The sequence below is a fragment of the Delphinapterus leucas genome, chromosome 4 (genome assembly GCF_059928025.1).
Source record: "Delphinapterus leucas isolate spDelLeu-1000000601 "Yukka" chromosome 4, BTC_Dleu_Yukka2, whole genome shotgun sequence".
NCBI classification, from domain to species: domain Eukaryota; kingdom Metazoa; phylum Chordata; class Mammalia; order Artiodactyla; family Monodontidae; genus Delphinapterus; species Delphinapterus leucas.
The window spans coordinates 127,599,340-127,615,945 of record NC_143132.1 but is presented as its reverse complement, the minus strand read 5'-3'; the positions used below and the strand labels follow the sequence as shown (position 1 = coordinate 127,615,945).

Here is a 16,606-nt window from a genome sequence, read left to right as displayed (position 1 = left end):
TTAACCACTGGACCACTGGGGAAGTCCTATGTGTTAATTTTTTTGTTTGTCACATATACATACTGGGGGTTTTGTCCAACCTAAAATCATCTTTTTTCTTTCTAGAGAGCATTAACTCCATTTCGGGAAATACTCCCTTATGTGCTGGAATTTTAAAGCTCTGATCTTGAATCAGTATGATCTGTGGAAGCTACTTGTACTTGGAAGTATCAGAGGAGAGGAGGGGGTCACAGGATGTGGGTGGGTGCTGCCTGCTGAAATACCCCTTGCTTGGGCAAATTCATATCGCTCTGAATATGAAGATACTTGGCTGTGTGCATGGCAAAGCTTGGAGTTCTAGCCTTGCAATGATGGGTCTGTTTTTTTACCCTGGCCACATCTCACACACACACACACACACACACACACACAATGTGTATATCTTCAACTTTATGAGTTTTATTTTCTTTTACAGGTTTGATCTTGCTCTTCTACCTAGTCTTTTATGGGTTCCTGGCTGCACTCTTTACATTCACAATGTGGGCTATGCTTCAGACTCTGAACGATGAGGTTCCAAAATACCGTGACCAGATTCCTAGTCCAGGTAATTAATTATGTTGTGATTATCATGGCTTGTAACAAAATTGGTTTATACTTTATCTTCTCCGTAAGTCTGTATTATATAGCCGGTAGAAGATGTTAAACCTTAGGGTTAGATAATGTGAAAGTTTTGATTTTGTTTGTTGTTTAATATTTACATAGTGATATAAAGACCTTTAATATTTACATACTGATATAAAGACCTTTAATATTTACATACTGATATAAAAACCTTTAATATTTACACAGTGATACAAAACCCTGGCTGATAAATCTTGAGTCTTTTGCCAAGAGTAAGCAGAAATGAATATTAAGAGTTAAAGTGAAGCCAGATTGATGAATATAGTTATAATTATGAATGGTGTTTATGAATATTGTGTAGTAGTAATTTCACTTTGCTCTGAGTAATTTACTTATGAAGTATATATTTCAGCTCTGGTGTGGGTTAGAGCATTGGTCTTGTAAAATACATGCTTCATGTTTTTGTTTGTTTGTTTTTTTGCGGTACCGGGCCTCTCACTGTTGTGGTCTCTCCCATTGCGGAGCACAGGCTCCGGATGGGCAGGCTCAGCGGCCATGCCTCACGGGCCCAGCCACTCCCCGGCATGTGGGATCTTCCTGGACCGGGGCACGAACCCGTGTCCCCTGCATCGGCAGGTGGACTCTCAACCACTGCGCCACCAGGGAAGCCCCATGCTTCATGTTTTTAATTGCTTAGTGTGGAAATGGTAAGAAGTCAATAGAGAATAAAATGAACATACTCTTAATATGTTGAATTATTCCCTATTGATTGTCTTAGGGAAAAAAATTTCTTCTAGGATACTGGAGAATGTACCTTCATACGGAAGAAAATCTTAACTGGAGCGCTTGTTTAAGTCACATTTTCTCCTTCCTGATTTTATTCTTTTTAAACAGTTGGTCTTTGAATGTTAGCTCCGCTTTCGTTGGTGCACATGGCCCTTGTCCTCAAAGTGCTAGTAAATAACAATAATGTGCAGAACTCCAGTGTATCTAATTCCCAGAAATATAAACAACGTCCAGAGATGCTAGCAAAGGGACGGCTCTCCATGGAGGACCGTGATTTGGGCAGCAGGCAGAGTGGGCATGCAGGCCAGGGAAGGTGGGAGTCTGCAGCAGGAGGTTTCTGTCTGCAGCAATGGTTCTCTTCCAGCAGTGATTTGCCCCCCAAGGCCATTCAGCACTGTCTGGAGACATTTTTGGTTGTCACAACTGCAGACATGCTACTGTGAGTAGAGGCCAGGGGTGCTGCTAAACATCCCTATAGTGCATGGGACAACCTCCCACAACAAAGAATCATCCAGTCCAGAATGTCATTAGGCCCACGGCTGAGGAACCCTAGCCTAGATCCTTGCCCACTGCATGGACTTCTCAGCTATATCAGCAGCGAGATTGAACCAGTTTCCCCAACCAGTTTTCTTAAAAAATTTGTTCTCATGGCTTTTCCTTTGTTTGCAGCTAATATTTATCTAAATATCATGAATAACTCTTTTGGTCTATTTGACCATGTATCTGAGACCAGCTCCATGCTAATTTTTTCCTCATCTTTCATTGTAGCCCTGCTTTCTTTCTACCTAGATGAATTCTAAGATAATTATTTCTCTTGCTGCCTTAAGTTATGTGACTATTACTGTTGAACATAAGCTGATCTATTTCAGAAATATTAAACCATTTATAATTTCATGAACAATATAAGCAGTAAAATGTATTCAATATACTTTTTTAAGTATATACTTTTAAACTGAGTTCCTTAAAATCATTCACCAAGTGTATTGTAGTACTTAAAAACTTAATATTAGTTCAAATAAACAAATATATATGCACACGTATTCATATTATATATCAATATAATATTAGATGAATGTATACTAGTTTGTTAAATATGATTTTCTCTTCATAAAGGAATTATGGGTAATTAAATTTTATTTCTACTTCTTTTTTCTAAGGTTTTTGTTTTTTTTTTTAACAATGACCATATTAAGTTTTTGGTTTTTTTTTTTTTTTTTTGCGGTACGCGGGCCTCTCACTGTTGTGGCCTCTCCCGTTGCAGAGCACAGGCTCCGGACACGCAGGCTCAGCGGCCATGGCTCACGGGCCCAGCCGCTCCACGGCATATGGGATCTTCCTGGACCGGGGCACGAACCCGCGTCCCCTGCATCGGCAGGCGGACTCTCAACCACTCCGCCACCAGGGAGGCCCTAAGTTTTATTTTTAAATGGCATCATTTCAATAATGTATTTGCACCTGGTAAAATAAATGCTAGTTTGAAATTGGTGTGTGTATTAATATACATGCATATGATATAAACATGTACCATCCATGCACACCCCTATAGATGTACACACATGCATACACACATATTCATGGTTTAAATTGTAAAGACGTAAGAGTTACTGCAGTTTTCACATACTGTTGATGTTCATGGTTTGGGGTAAGCCAAGACTATTTGGAGGACGTAGGTGTGCTGCGTCAAAAAATGCAGCTGTACGGCACACTCCTGCTGTGTTTTTTTTACTTAAGAGTTTCAAACAGGCTGTTAAATGAACTAAGGCTCCAAGAGCATTGCTCAGCAAGATCTAAGAAGTAACTTGTATCAGAAATTCAGTTTTAGACATTCTGGTCTACAGAGTTTTTGTAAATTGAGTCATTTAAAACTTCCCATAGAAATAAGTCATGTTAAAGGAATGTAATCTTTTTTTTTTTTATAAAGCATAGATATTTTCATATTTTTCTTTAAAATTTCTTTCAAACTGGATGTTTTATTAAAAGTTGGGTTTTTCTTAAAGTTGGGTGTTTTTATACAGTTATATATAAACTGCCTTGATTCTGTTACTTTTTCACTTACAGTATAGTATGTCTTGTTCCTTCTGTAAAACCTTAAAAATGAAAACATACAATTTCAGACATACACAGATGGTCACTTCATATACTGGATGGTCAGGTTTTATTTCTACATTGAACATTTTTATTAAAGAGTCAGAAAGTTACTATTGATTTTGTAGTAGGTGGAGGGGTAAGGAAAAATAGGCATATGAGATCCTCCAAATCCAAGTGATCTGGTATGTTGAGATAGTAGGTGAATGGGGAATCTAATTGGGGCTCTTTTGTGCTGTATATGGAATAAGATTTGCTCTGCCATTTGGGAACATTGAGTGTTTCATCATAGTTGAGTAGCATCGGATCTATTGCAGTTTAACTCAAGAACCATGCAGATCAACAAAGGCAAGTATTTAGGATTTGAAAGAAACTGGGTTTGATCTAAAACGAATTAGATGTCTATGAGCAGCAATTTTTTTTTTTTTGGCTGCATTGGGTCTTCATTGCTGTGCACAGGCTTTCTCTAGTTGCGGCGAGCAGGGGCTGCTCTTCGTTGCGGTGCGCAGGCTTCTCATCATGATGGCTTCTCGTTGCGGAGCACAGGCTGTAGGCGTGCAGGCTCAGTAGTTGCAGCACGTGGGCTTCAGTAGTTGCAGTACATAGAGAGCAGCAAAAGCAATTTTAATGAAAACTAAAACAACCTTGTTATTTATTTTCAGATTCAATGCAAGGCTTATCTATAATAACTTTGATATATGGGGAATGTTTAGAAACTAGTGAGAATTTTAGGATTTTTTTGTTTAAGCCTTTGTGCAAGGCTGAATGTAGATCTAATGCTTTTAAATTAAACAGATTTTTTTTATGAAGTAGAGCTGATTTACCATGCTGTGCCAGTCTCTGCTGTACAGCACAGTGACTCAGTTATACATGTACAGACACACTTGATCTAATGCTTTTAAATCAAGGAGAGCTTAAAGTTGGAAACCTGATGGTTAGATATAAATAGGCTTACATTTTCTGTTAATAAACTCATGCAAACATATTCTATATACATGGGTGTTGATTGCTAATGTGAAATTGTTGGTGGTTATGCGTCAATTCAGTATGAGAAAACCACATTTTAGTTATCGAGCAGTGTTTATTATTGAAGGAAGAATATTTAACTGTAGAGTTAAAATGGTATAGCCCTCTTTCACTGAATAAGGTAAGCTTTCTTTACGAATGTTTTCATACAGTTGTAATTTGAATGACAAAAGTGCTTAGATCTTGATTTGCTAAAATTTTCTCTGTATATTAATGGCAAATGGGCAAAACCTAAAAATATTTAATAGAAAATGAATGTAGAAAGTACAAAGTAGAACTTGCATCTTTTAAATTAAGGAACAGAGCAATTCTAACTAAGATTTAGAGGAGGTTTCTAATTGGTAGTGTCCGAGGTGATTGTGAAGATGTGGAATTTTTTCATTTTAGATGTCTCTTCGTAGTCAGATAGAAGTGGGAGGTTCTTGATAATTTCAACCTACCTGTGAAAACAATTTCCACAAAATTTACTGAGATCTTCCTTTTTAGAGATAAGAGTAAGGAGAAGGAGGGAGAGAAGGGAATTGCTATAATTAATTTCCCCCCTTTTCTTTTATCTCTATAGGGCTTATGGTTTTTCCAAAACCGGTGACGGCATTGGATTTTTCATTCAGCGTGTCTAATCCAGAATCCTATAGAGGGTACATCAATGACCTTAAGAAATTTCTAAAGCGTAAGTATGTTTTTTTAGAGTAAGTTAAAGATTTTAGTTATTACAGAAACTAGTACCAAATTATGATTACTTTTAGAAACATTATTCTTAGAGTTTGTCTTGCCTTTTTCTTTCTTTCTGTTAAACACCGTCAATTGAGAGGACTTGGCAAGTAGAATTTACGATTATTCATGATGAATTTATGATTAGTCCGTATTCTGACTTACGGAAAGCACAGGGGCCTAACCCTAATGGGCAGTTTATTTGATTTTTTTTTTTATCTACCCTTTAATAAGTACATGAGTAAGTTCATTGAAGCATAACATTTATATCTGCATCAAAACAAATAGCATGTGACTAATGGAGCAAAACTATATTATAAAATGATGCCTCTAAGGATTTGGATCTTCGGGTCCAGTGTAGTGCTTGCGGTGTGGGGACGAGGAATGGTGTTCCTCATTAAAAGAAAAAAAAAGTTTGTGTATCGGTTGTGAGTTTTTCAGAGCTACTGGTTTGCAGTGCTTTCTAATAGCCGTCCTGGCCCAGTTTTCTCTTCCGTTTTGTCTGCCCTGGCTCCATGGTATTAACATTCACCCGAATAGCCATCAAGCGCCATGGCCTCTTGGTTCATGGCTGCCGCAGCTCTTCCTCAGCCACAGTCTCCTGCAGTTGCTTCTTAGAATGTGCAGGACTCCATTGCCACGGTCGCTGATGGGGCTCCCTATACAACCTTCTCGTTTGCTTAACTTGCCCTCGCTCTTTGTCTCCCTCACTGGGACTTCCAGTTCACTGACCTTTTTATTTTATCCCAGCCGCTCCCCGGGAGCTCAGCTGCCCTTCTGGTCAAGCTTGTCAATTCCATAGTTTTTTATTTCATTTTTACTTAAGCCAGTACTCTAAAATCCCTCGCCTCTTAGTCCGTTTGTCATAAAACTTGCAAGTAGATGAAGCCGTGTAATGCCCCTAGATGAAGCCCTGTAATTCCTGGATGGAGCTCTTCCTTTGAGCCTGCCCTCTGAAGACTAATTAGCACTGTGAATACTTGATCATCTACCTCAAATGGATCGGATCTACTGCCTGGCAATCCTGCTGAATTTCCCTGGGTAATTCTCTGAAGGGATTATTTCCAGCCTCTACTCAAAACTCTAGCTCCTTACCTTTTCCCCTATAACTCACTTTCTTCATATAACCTGGTTTCCTACTTCAAGAGAAACTAGAAATACTCAGGTGGAAACTCCCCCAGTTTCCTTGTTACCAGTAAAACCAGCCTTCAGTTGCAGCCTTTTTGTCTGTGGTTTTCCTCCTGCTCTGACAAGGGGAGCTGCCCTTCCTCTTATCTAAGTCCACCTGTCCGGGTCATGTTTTGCATCTCATCCCCTCTCACTGCCTCGAGCATTATGCTAATTACTGATCCTTCTCATATATGTTTAGCCTCTCTGTTGGATCCTTTCTTGTCAACATGTAGAAATCCTCAACCTCCCTCCTATCTTAAATCAAAAACCTTTTGATCCTGGTCTTCTACTACCTACCGTCCTAAATCTCTTTCCCTTGGAAGTTAAATGTATATTTATTATTTAAATGGAGATGTTTTTGTGAGAGTATAATCCATGGTTTGAAAACCAAATAGTAAAGAAAGGCTTATACGTAGAACAGTAATTCCCTGCCGTACTCTGTTCTAGCTGCAGTCCTGTTCTTTTATTCAACAAACACTTCTTTTTGAGGGTCTTTTTTGTGTCAAGCACTCTTCTAATTTCCATCAATGAACAAACAAAGTTTCTGTGTTCGTGGAGTTTTTATAATCTAGCGGTGTGTTAGAAGGTAATAAGTGCTGTGAAGGAAAATAAGGCAGAGAAGGGAAATAGGGAGAGTTGAGAGGGCTGCAATTTTAAGCAGAGTGGTCTGGGAAGGCCTCATTGAAAGGGAATGTTTGAGGAAAGATCTAAGGATGAGGGAAGTAGCCATGGAACTACTCAGCAGTAGGTGCAAAGGCCCTGAGGCTCACAATGTCCAATGTGTTCAGCGCTCATCAAGGAAGTCAGAGGGGCTGGATGGAGTAAGTGAGGAGAGAGTAGTAGGAGATTGAGGTCAGGGAGTTAAAGGAGGACCGGATTGTGTAGGCCTTAGAGGCTGTTGTTCAGTTCTTTGACTTTCACAGTGACCAAGATGGAGGTTCTTAAGCAGAGAATAACATCATCTCACTCAGATTTTTAAAGGATCACTCAGGCTGTTTTTTGAGACTAGACTCTAGAGGGGAAGCAGGGAAGCTGGTTAGGAGGCCATTGCAGTCACCTAGATGAGTGGAGATAGTGGCAAGGTCAGGAGCAGTGAGGCTGTGAGAAATCGTCTGATTCTGGATACATTTTCAACAGGAAATAACTTCATACTTTTGAACTTTTTCTTCTGTATCTTTAAATGCAATCTGCTGGCTCTTGATTTATCACTTTTATACATTGTCTTTACTTCCTGCCATGTTAAATGAGGATTTAGCTCACATGCCTCACACCTTCACCTAATCTCAATTCAAAAGTAATTGAATTACTATTTTATTTTCATTATTGGTTGCCTTCTTATGCTTGTCTTTACGTCATATTCTACCATCTGTAGAGACTCTCGTCTAACTCCCTTATTTGTATACCATCGTTTGAGAGTTCTCTTATGTCCCTTTTTTCTGGAGAACTCCTCCCTAGAGTCCTTCCCCTCTGCTGCAGTCTGTACTGGTTTCTGTTTAGGGCTTCGACCACCCAGCTGTCATTTGGGGAGTTCGTTTGATCCCTTTCGGATTGTATTCACTGTTTCTTGGCTCCTGCCTTCTTTTTCTTTATTTATTCCCTAGTTTTGATGGAGTATATTCTCAAATGACTTTGTAAGAAAAGATACATGAATACTCTTCCATTGTATATATACCACTGTACTAAAAAGAATGAGATCTTACTATTTGCAGCAACATGGATGGACCTTAAGGGCATGATGCTGAGTGAAATAAACAGACAAATACCAAATGATCTCACTTATATGTGGAATCTAAGAAACAAATAAGAAAACCAAGCTCATAGATGCAGAGAACAGATAGATTGGTTGTTGCCAGAGGCAGCAGGGGGCAGGGCTGAAGTTGTGAAGGAAGGTCAAAAGGTACACACTTCCAGTTAGAAATACATAAGCCCTGGGGATGTAATGTACAGCATGGTGACGATAGTTAACACTACTGTATCGCGTATTGGGAAGTTCCTAAGAGAGTAGATCTTAAAAGTCCTCATCACAAGAAAAAAATTTGTAACTATACATAGCGACAAGATGTTAACTAGACTTATCGTGGTGATCATTTCACAATGTGTACAAATATTCAAGCATTTGTTGTGTTGTACACCTGAAACATATAATGTTATATGTGAATTATATCTCAATTTGTATTTAAATTAAAAAAATGTTTTTAAGATACATGGAATGTAGGTTTTTAATCCTTTCATTTCTGAAAATGACTTAATTCTGCTTTTATTCTAGTTTAGCTGTGTACAGAATTTTAGTTCCTTTGTATTTGCCTTTTTCTGCTCAACAGTGTTGGTTTTTTGTTTTTGTTTTTAAATGTATTTCCTTAGGGTTCTAAAATTTCCAAGTGTTGGTGTCAGTCTCTAAAATATCACTTTGTTGGAAACTTGATGGGGTCTTTCGGGATGAAGAGTTAGATTCTCCAGTTGAGGAAACTATTATTACTTGAAAATTTCCTCGCCTCAGTTTTCTGGTTCTCTTTCTAGAGCTATTCTGTTAGTTGTTGGGTTTTGGATCTCTTGTTTGTCTCTCATTTTCTACTTTTGCTTTATTATACTGGGGATTTACTTTTAGATCTTCAGTGTTCAGCACGCCCTCCCCCTTCCCTTTTTTTAAACTTTGAATTGTCATTGTTGCTCTTAGGAATGCCTTTCTGGTGTTTAAAAGATGCAGTCTCTTGTTAAAAGATACATTATCTGCTCTGGGTTTTTGTTTTTTTTTTTCCCCCTTGAATACTAATTAGAATTTAAAATCTTATATTGTTCAAATTATCTTTCAGGTCTCCCCCCCCCCACCCCCACCCCCGTTTACCTACACCTTTTTCTATCTTACTTTAGACTCTCCTCAGGAATGTGGGGTTCTGTGCTCTCTCTCGGAACGGTCACCCTTCTCTGTTCCCATCATGTGCTGAGCAGGGGTCTTCATATTCTGACCATTCATCATCCAACTCCTTGACTTAGAGCGGTTTTGTGTAGAAGTGGAAGTTGGCATCATACAAAAATGGTCCCTGATGAACTGTACCAACAGAGTATATGCAGGAGAAGCCCTCGGAGGAAACTGATGTAGGCCTTGAATATTTTCTGCCGAATGACATTCGTGATTGTGCCACGAAAGTCAAAAAGGAGTGACGAATGTCAGTGGTACTGTTTTGTTGTAAAAGTTTACTCCTATCCCCCCTCCCCAATACCTGAGTCATTCTTGGCTATTTAATGGGTACATATTTCCCATGATATCCTAATTTTTGATAAGTAAAAGTTGAAACCAAAATTTTTGACTTTTTTTTTTTTTTTTTTTTAAGGGAAAGATCATACTTCCTTTTAAATGTGTTTACTTTGGGACTTCCCTGGTGGTCCAGTGGTTCAGCACTTTCCCTGCCGGGGCCTGGGTTCAGTCCCTGGCCTGGGAACTAAGATCCCACAAGCCTCGTGGCATGGCAAGCAAGCAAGCAAATGAACAAATTTAAATAAATTTAAATAAATAAATAAAGTTAAATAAGTATGTGTGAGTACTTTGAAATTTTGGTTCCTGCTTTTGGTTGAATTCATTTTAGGCTGGCCTTTTTCTGGTACCATTTATACCCACACACCAACAGTTCTTATTGAGGCATTGTGGCACCGTGTTTGTTAGTGAGTGCCTTGCAGTAGCCTAAGCTCATTGAGGGCAGGGTCCACAGCAGACCGGCTCCCCGTTGTGCCCCTTTTGTCTAACAGTGTGTCAAGTGCACAGCAAACATTCGAAAAATCGTTGAATTGTCTCCCTCTCCTTCCTTCCCTATCTCCAAGTTGTAACCATTTTACTCCTTCATCCCCTTTGGATCTATCTCGTTACCTCCATCTCTGCTGAAAACACCCTTTTGTAAGCTAACATTAACTCACATGTACCCCTTTCTTTAGGCCCTTCATTTATGATTTTATCCTCAACACCCGTCTTACCCACTACACTGTAAATTACCTCCATAAGGGCAGAGGTAATGCGTTTTTATGTCCTCACCATTGTATCTTTTGGGCCAAGAGCATCGAAGGCGTTCAGATAATGCTGTAGCCGTGGCTAGTGCCACCTGATGGTGACAAAAGAGATCTGTCTGTCACCCAGTTTGTATTGAAATGAAATAAACTGCAAAGCGCTAGATAGCAGTCGGACTTTAAAGGAACAGACTTAACATTCTTTCCCTAAAATTTTCCAGTAAATGGCATTGCTGTTTTTGTCTTTGAAGAATGTTGTCCAAAGGATGATATATTTCTGGTTGTGTTTAAGGTCCTTTTTGGCTGTTTCCTTTTTAGCATATGGCTTAGAAGAACAGAAGAATCTCACAGATTGTCGCAGTGGAGCGCTTTTTGAGCAGAAGGGTCCAGAATATACTTCGTGTCAGTTTCCTCTGGTCTTACTTGAAGCGTGCAGCGGTGTGGATGATCCCGAGTTTGGCTACTCCACAGGACGCCCTTGTATTCTTGTGAAAATGAACAGAGTATGTACATAATTTATTGCTGCGGCTGCTTCTTCCAAATCTCTTCTGTTAAGAAGCTGGCAGCTCTTTATTCAGTGCTCCCTCACTTGGTGGTAGCTTGTGTAAAAAGCTAACAGTGATACTGACCTTTGGAAAATTAATACAGAAAAAAACAATTGGTTCATAGATTAGTCATAAATTAGGGAGTCACGCAACTTCAGTTTTTCTCTTTTGGAACTAGCTGTATGCACTTAAGCGTAGATCAGAGCTTCAGGGATCAGGTATTCTGGGGATCATGCCCACAGCATGGTTGTGTTAATGTGCTCTGCTCATCTTTGCATCCTGTGTGGCAATGTAATTTAAAATCCCACGGCAAACTTACAAAGTTTTGGCTTATTTAACTTTTTCTGAATACTTAGTAGCAAAGCATAGCTTTATAGTATATGTAATTAAATAGTAGAAATAGAGATAAATTTGCATTAAAATGAACCCAGCAGCATCTTGCCATGTTGTCCAGAGAAAGTGCCTGAATTGTATAGCCATTAGCAAACCAAGAAGCTAATGTGCTCTACATCTAAGTAACAATGTCGTGGAGTCATTGTGCAAAAGGAGGATGCTTTCCTTGCATAATGAAGTGATCTCCAAACCCTGTGCCTTGCTGCTCTATAAATGGTACTGCAGAGTTGTGTTCTGATACAGTTAACCTGTTGAGGCCTGTATGGTCTCCCTTGAAGAATGAGGTAATTCCTGGTCATTTACACAGAGAAAAGGCAATTTCCTAAACAGGTGCAGGCCTCTCAAGGGCTTGAGTTTACATATCACTAAAGTTACCATCCCTAATAAAACTAAAACTTGAGTCTTCTGAAGTTGGCACTGCTAAATAAGGAGTTTCCCTGTAGGGAGAGCCAGCTAGACCCTTAAGCGGCCAGACTGGCTTCCCTCCAGCCTCTCTTTCCCCTGTCCCCATGGACAGCGACAGTTTCTGATTATCTCATAGCACTCCGGAAATCATTCTGAAACATTGCCTGGCACATAGTAGGTGCTCAATAAACATTTAATGGGGTGTTTTAGCAACACTTAGGAACTAAGGTTAACAAAGTGGAGGTGAAACTGAAGGCAAGATGGGTAGGCCTGGAAGTGGGAGCGATCTGAACAACTATTTCGAGGGGACCCCTACTTTCCTCAGAAATGCTAGGGAGCTCATACATACCACATACTGTTAAAGTAGAAATGAGTTTTCACAATCCACACAAGAAACCCAGATAGTTTATTCCTCGGTATCTGTGGGGAATTGATTCTAGGACCCCTGAGGACACCAAAATCTGGAGGTGCTCAAGTCCCTTATATAAAATGGTGTAGTATTTGCATATAACCTGCGCACATCCTCCTGTGTAGTCAGAAGCATCTCTAGAGTACTTATACCTAATTCAGTGTAAGTGCTGTGTAAAAAGTTGTCAGCACACAGCAAATTCGAATTTTGCTCTTTGGAACTTTCTGGAATTTTTTTCCCCCAGATGTTTTTCATCTGCGACTGGTTGAATCTGCAGATGTGGAAACCCCCCCCCCCCCGATAGGGAGGGCCAACTGTAATGTGAAGCCAGGTGATCTAGCTTGTAAGATGAAGTAGATCCATTCCCTCCAACAGGGATGCCTTTTGTAATCCCTGCCTCCTAGGAGTATCTTCACAACACCTAGACTGATGGAAAATCTGTTCCCAATATAAAGCCAAGAGAAGAAATGCCAGTTCCTTCTGCCACAGGACCAACCTTCTGAGTTTGTTTTCTTTGTCAACATGTCCTCTGAATGATGAGGATGTGAGATTATACTTGCCGATAGGGCAGAACTTCACAGGCATGCCAGGAAGGCATCATCAGGCACACAGGGATCGGCAGTGACATGTTGCATAAGGGTGTAGCAGGGCATTTAACCCCAGTATAGTTTGTTCCAAAATCATTGCAAGGGCACGGATGGTTACTGCTCTTGAAATTATTATTTCGGTTGCAACAATACCTGTCTTTCGGGAGGAGTACTTACATTTTACAGGCATTCACATTAAAATGTATATAAATTATAAAATTATAAATTAAAATGCATACAATTCAAAAGGCCAAAAAATCCTCTCGCAAAATATATGGATAAATATCTGTTATCACTCATACAGAGTTAGTTATACCAACGACATAAATGAAAGCCTCATTACATAGAACTGAGTGGTGCTGTGAGAGTCCTCAAAATGGGATTCATTAAGTGTATGTGTTTTGTAGAACAGATAGATGTGAAATACAACAGGGCTCTGTGGAAGCCTTATGCAAACATGGTAGGGTTGTGACCTAATATATTTTCATGAAGAACAGTTACTATATTACGCCTTTGCCATTCTTATTTGCATTAATGATGTGTTCGTATAAATAACGAAATGTAAAGGTTTCTATTTATTTCTTGTTTTAGGGTAGCAAAGTGCAATGCTGTGTTTTGGTCAATTCGTTGATAACTGATTTATTTTCGAAATTGCCCCAGTACTATAATAAGATAGATAATTGGTAAGATTATTATATTGAAAAGTCTGTTCTAATCCTCTAAAATAAAATTAAAGTAAAAGGCAGAGGTAACAGGGTTTTAATGCAGTGTTAGTGTTCATCTCAACCCTCCCACCCCTGCGTCCCCAGCAATGAAGGAAGAGGTTCTGTTGTATACCGTTGTGATGTTTCAGTTAATCAATGTTTCTTTACCTTAGATAATTGGATTAAAGCCTCAAGGAGAACCAAGGATAGAATGTATTTTGAAGGTTAGTATTCAGAAAATAACCCAACTTCTGTTAAAACCTTAGTGTATCTTAAAAATACTTTAAAAGTCTAATGAATTTAGTCATTTTTTTCTTCCCTGTCCCATTTTTAAAGTCCATTGTAGTGCCATTCTTAGAAGAATGAAACTCCACCAACCTTTGAGGGTAGCCCTTCTCTGTTTGCTAATGATAATTCAAAAAGACTTATTTTCCATGTGCATTTGATTTCACATACTTTGCCTTTATATTTACATATACCATATTTCACTGATTTTAAGATTCATTTTCTTTTTTCTAGCTTGATAACACCAAAATTGGGGTTGGCCTTATAACTGATAGTGACTTGATAGTGTATAAGATTTTTTCTTTCTTAATAGTACATAAATTGGTGTACATCAGTGGCATCTGAGATTTAATGAAAAACATGGTACATTTTCCTTAAGGAGGCATTATTTTGCTCTCTCATCCCTACTTTATTTTTTCCAGAGCACTGTGCTGTTTTCCTTTCATAATTTCTTTTGTTTTCTCTCCATGCTGCAAAGTTCAACTAAGACAAATATGTAAATGATGGGTAAGAGTTCTCAGGAGAAACTGTTCTAAATTTAATTTTATCATTGTGTAAAATATTAGCATTCCAGCTCCAGTTAATATGTCAGAAGTGTCTTACTTGAAATGTTACATTGAAATCACTTCTAAAGTAGTTTGCCAAAGAAAACTGTAATCCCTTTTAACGATGAATGGATTTCTTATTTGGGCAGAAACTTCTTGCTGGGTGGTTCTCAAATCTGATCATGCATCAGAATCACTTGGAGGGTTTCTTAGGTCCCAGTTCTGCAGTTTCTGACTCAGTAGGTCTGGGGTGAGGCTGCAAAATTTGCATTTTTAACTAAAGTTTCCAGGTGATGGTGATGCTGCTGGTCTGGGACCCACACTCTGAGAACTCCTGCTTTAGAATATCCTTATTGATTAATTTTGAGTATTTATTCACGATTTAGAATAGAATGAAAAGCTGGGAAGTTTGTGGTTTTCTCATCTGGGTTGAAGTATGCATGTGTGACCATAGGCAGCTCACTTTATCTCCTTATGCCATAGTCAGCTCAGCAGGAAACTTGGATTAAAAAATCAGAATCTCACTTAAAACCAGATGCTGCATCTAAGCTGAGTTTTTCTTGGTATACAAATCCTTCTAAAAATCTAGTGAGCTTCTACTGTCATCTCAAAACAGGAGAAAACGTTACACCTACAAGACAGATTTAGGAAATGTATTGTGTAACTCTGTGATCCCCCTTGCTTGCAATTCTTTCCAGTAGAAGGTTCCCGAGGCTGGCTGTGAGCCTTCAGCCAGGTGGAAGTGCTGATTTTATGAGCGTCCTGTGTGCGGGAACTTTTGCCTCTGCACGTGAGCAGACAATGTAGATATACTTGGAACAGTGGGTCTGTGGAGCCAACACCATCAAGAAAGGAAAACACACACACACACACACACACACACAGCCAGAAGGACAAAAGCCTTCCACTCCCTTCCTAAGGTTTCACTTCTGTAAGCCTTTGGCCAGTATAAACTCCTCCGTGTTAACTCTTCACTTAGGATTATAAATGGATTTTTCTCCTTGTTATCTGTTATGTATCTTTTGCTTCTAGAACAGTTGGGGGAACTATTCTAGAATAGTTGGGGGAACTTCTAGAATAGTTGGAGGAACATCTGGTCTAATGACTCAGATTTCAATTTGCTGTCCCTTTTGCTTTGAAGAGTTGTGTGGAAAGTACATATAATAATCAAAATAATAGATGGGGTTTTTGTTTTGTTTATTTAGTTGTGGAATATTTTTGTTTTTAGAAAAAACACGAAATTGGAGGAAATCTTTGTAAAACTGCATTTTACTCGTAGGCTAGTCACAAAGGAGTAATCAGGTGGAATCCATAAATTTTCGAGGTGTGGCTCTGTGAACAGATGGCAACATTTACTGCATATCACCATATTGCTGTTTTCCATTAGATTTGTCTATAATCAAGTGTTCTTAGTGTAAATTCTTTAGTTGACTTACTTTTTATATAATACATTTGTCTTTTATTTTGTCTTGTATTCTTAACTTTGATCTGCTTTTATTTATTTATAAGGATTTTTTTGGTCTTGTTTTTGTTTTTTTATTTATTTATTTGGTTGGGCCTGGTCTTACTTGCAGCAGGTGGGCTCCTTAGTTGCAGCTTGCCAGACCCTTAGTTGCAGCACGTGGGCTCCTTAGTTGTGACATGCGAACTCAGTTGAGGCACGCATGTGGGATCTAGTTCCCTGACTAGGAATCAAACCCCTGCGCCCTGCATCGGGAGCGCGGAGTCTTATCCACTGTGCCACTGGGGCAGTCCTTTAATTGATTTCATACAAGTTAAGAGTCCTGGAAACACTAAAGCATTGATGACAGAACATGCTTTTAGAGGTGGCCTTTAATTTTAAAGGATGGTTCCTGCAAAAGATGTAATATTCATATTTATGTCATTAGTGTTTTCTTAAATTTTCTTACAAAAGTGAATCGTGTTCATTTAAGAAAATTTAGAAAAATGCAGAAGGAAAATATTTGGTAAATGCTACCCAGAGTTAATCACTGCTTAGAACATTTGGTGTGTGTTCTTCAAGTTATTTACAGGTGATGACTCTACAGTAGAACCAAAATACATTAGTTTTAAACCTTTATTTTGTTTTCAGTGGAACTTAGTGACTGCTAATAGACTCTTGGACTTAGTTGCTCATGGTTTCCAATATGATGCCATTCGTATACTTAGAGAACCATGACATGTAGCTTCACCATAAAGTACCTCATCATTGTTCAGATGTGCATTTTATTATTTCACAATTTCTAAATGTTAATTTTAAGTAAAAGTCTGCCAACATGATGGCTTAGGCACAAACCCGTAGAACAATTAATTGAGCATGTGACCATAACGCTGAGCCTCAGTTCCCCTCTCTATAACTGAT

At 38.8% G+C, this 16,606-nt stretch overlaps 1 protein-coding gene across 1 annotated transcript in view; it reads left to right on the top strand.

The window, feature by feature from the left end:
• Positions 1 to 16,606, top strand: part of ATP1B3 (ATPase Na+/K+ transporting subunit beta 3) — a 41,662-nt gene that overhangs the window by 18,818 nt on the left and 6,238 nt on the right. Inside the window, exons 2-5 of the mRNA XM_022582654.3 lie at positions 455 to 583; positions 5,060 to 5,167; positions 10,690 to 10,874; positions 13,588 to 13,638. Of these exons, the coding sequence (XP_022438362.1) occupies positions 455 to 583; positions 5,060 to 5,167; positions 10,690 to 10,874; positions 13,588 to 13,638 (473 nt within the window). The remainder of the gene's footprint in view (positions 1 to 454; positions 584 to 5,059; positions 5,168 to 10,689; positions 10,875 to 13,587; positions 13,639 to 16,606) is intronic.